This window comes from Manduca sexta, chromosome 19, assembly GCF_014839805.1.
Source record: "Manduca sexta isolate Smith_Timp_Sample1 chromosome 19, JHU_Msex_v1.0, whole genome shotgun sequence".
NCBI classification, from domain to species: Eukaryota; Metazoa; Arthropoda; class Insecta; order Lepidoptera; family Sphingidae; genus Manduca; species Manduca sexta.
Window position 1 is genome coordinate 4,714,566 of NC_051133.1, and position 2,829 is coordinate 4,717,394.

Below are 2,829 nucleotides of genomic sequence, written 5' to 3' on the forward strand. Positions count from 1 at the left end.
ATCTTGTGACGATTCCTACATATCAAAAGAATTGTACATACGGATTTCGAAGTTATATAAAGTATTCCAAGCCACATTAGGCCAGCGTGATAGACTATGGACCTCTCGGTAGGAGAGGAAGCCCGTTTGGCATTAGACAGTACATAAAACAAAGATTGTAATTTTATTATAATACTTATAATCATGTCTCATTTCCTCATTGATTTTAAAATATTTGTAACCAAGGTATCTATCTCTTTCAGTGAGTTATATTGACAAGTGCGTATGGACTGACAAGGCCTGTCTCCTCACCTCTGGTAATAAAGTCGTACCACACTTTGTCGAGGGCATAAAAGAACTCAACACACCCCCGTAGATCCATTATTCATCAAGAAAGCAGTAGCTGATTCAGGCACCCTTAAAGCTGAAGGTTCGAAGACTTGACTGTGGTGGGCTTGAAAAAAGCTGTTTTGAAGAAAGTAGAGTAAGTTCAAACCGTTTGCTTTTACAATTCTTTATCCTTTAAGTATTCCGATTTGAATACCGATTATGTCTACGGCTCGATACCCAAGTCTGGTGATCATTTATATGAATTTCCTCTAGAGAAAGTCAAGAGCCAGTATCTCTACCGGGTAGAATGCAACCATATTATTGCCTCTCTTACGAACTAACATCGACGCCTACGAACGTACACCGCCGTCTGAGCTACCCGAACCTATAATTATTACATCTATATTTATTGTAATTTTACTTTTGTCAACTATATTTGTTTTAAGTTTTAAAAAACTTCTATTATTTTCTATTATGATTATCAATTTATTTATAACACCTAAAATAAATGTCGTATTCACTCAGAACATGATACTTACAACAAGTGTCTGCGTGATCCCAAGAAATATACTTTGTAATATTGTGCTAATGAAAACCAGCTACCCTATGTCATATATATCATTTATATCAAATGCTTATGCTGATTACAGAGCTAACAACGATAAAACTGTGCTGACTGTAGTGATTGAGACTCCAATCGAAGTTAAGGGGGTTTACACTGCAGGAGGTTCTCTCCTTAGCGTACCTGTCGAGGGACATGGTCAGACGGAGATGAAAACTGGTAATATTTTTTGTTCTTTGAAGTCTTTGAAGTTCTCTTACTCATTGTCAAGATAGATGTATGGAATCAATACAACTTTATCTACAAACATTTTAGTCATGGTTAAGGCAGATGTTTGTAGTGAAACTAATGACAAGAATAATAGGGTAGTAAATAAAGTGTTGGCTATTGAAAGAATGAAGAATTCATCTCATAGTGATAGACAGAACTAACCTGAGCTGGCTCGAGTGTTATTGAACTAACGTAGATTCGGCGCAAAAAAACTTTCGAAACCAATTTCTTTGCCAGTAAATAATTCTCAATATCCGCAATATTACATTTATTTTGAAACAATTACTCCTTTGAAAATTATCGTTACTAATCATTGTTTTAAATTGCTAAGCAATCATTTGTAATTTTTACTCACATCAAATAATTTGATATAGGGACAAAACAGGGTTAGAAATCTTATCGTTAAACATTTCACTAATTTACAGAAAAAGTGAAGCTCACAGTGAAAGCTAATCTGCAGAAATTCAATAAGAATGGCGCCGAACACTACAAAATTGCAACATACGATTTGAAATTCAACTTTATTGAGCAATTATTCATTGAATTCCACAATCTGTTCAACGGAGATAATACCAAAGGTAAGTGTATTACAAATATCAAAGCAGTAGCCCAGTTTAAACAAACAGAGCCCCTGAGTTCTGCTCATAAAGATTTTGAACTTTTTGAAAAGACATACTTTTATGGGAATAGTATTTGGTTCAATATGACTAAAGACATATCCAATAGCACAGAAAGTGGCAGAAATGTGTGGCGAAGAAACATTGCCACTCCACTTTTCTTCTTTAAGAATACATTAATATTAAAGGATGAGATGTATTGTACTCTTGTTGTGGTCTACGAACAAAATCTAGATCAGAAGTATTACTCAAGAGAGTAGTACACATGAGAATGTGAATATAAATTCTCGTCTGGACAATAGGAGCTGTAGGGTAGCTAAAAGTTGTGTTAGAAATAACGGTTCATTAGTAATATTGATGATACCGGTATTATTGCAGCTGATCCTATCCGTGCGATCATCCGTGAGAGTTGGAGGGATCTGGTGCCCGAAATTGGTAAACCCATCATCAAGGAGCTTGCGGACATCGTGATCGCTGCAATGAACAAGTTCCTGGCAGGGCTACCCATTGATGAACTGGAAATCATTGCATAAAAGCACTGGAAAAATTATTCGTTTAAAAATTATAAACGTTGCTATTTCACAGATTATATAGTTGCATATTTTTGTTGTAATAGTTTTAATATAAATTGTTTTTTTTGTTATGTTCAAATGGTTATAAGATTGGCATCTTTAAAACATAAAAGGAATGCTTATTTTTTTACAATATACCGACAAGTTTGAACAAAAAATTCATTAGAAATTCTCAACTGAAATGTTATTGTTAAATAAATGAATATAAATAAAAACTTATTTGTTTTCTTTCTTAATATATTCTTCATCGTAGCTTTAAGTCTAGAAGATTTTAAGACTGAATACTAGTTCGAAAATCGAAATATTTTATTTTCATGATTTAATGTTCTAAATGTCATAATCATTCTACAAGATAAATAAAAGACAACATGTTTGTGGTAAGCGACTAATAAGAAATTATAATCATTTGACTCTGTTATTATCACAAGTAATATTAAAAAATATATATATCTTCAATGCAATGACGTTTATAAATCAAAATTGTAAGAGTCAATTTCTT

General features: G+C 33.1%; 1 protein-coding gene across 1 annotated transcript; it reads left to right on the top strand.

Annotated features, from left to right (window-relative positions):
• Nucleotides 1–415: 415 nt before the first annotated feature.
• LOC119189804 lies at nucleotides 416–2,545 on the top strand. Its single transcript, XM_037440426.1, has 4 exons — nucleotides 416–463; nucleotides 960–1,090; nucleotides 1,567–1,719; nucleotides 2,137–2,545. The coding sequence occupies exons 2-4, from the start codon at nucleotides 1,081–1,083 to the stop codon at nucleotides 2,289–2,291; spliced, it is 318 nt and encodes a 105-aa protein (XP_037296323.1). The 5' UTR covers nucleotides 416–463; nucleotides 960–1,080; the 3' UTR covers nucleotides 2,292–2,545.
• Nucleotides 2,546–2,829: the final 284 nt, after the last annotated feature.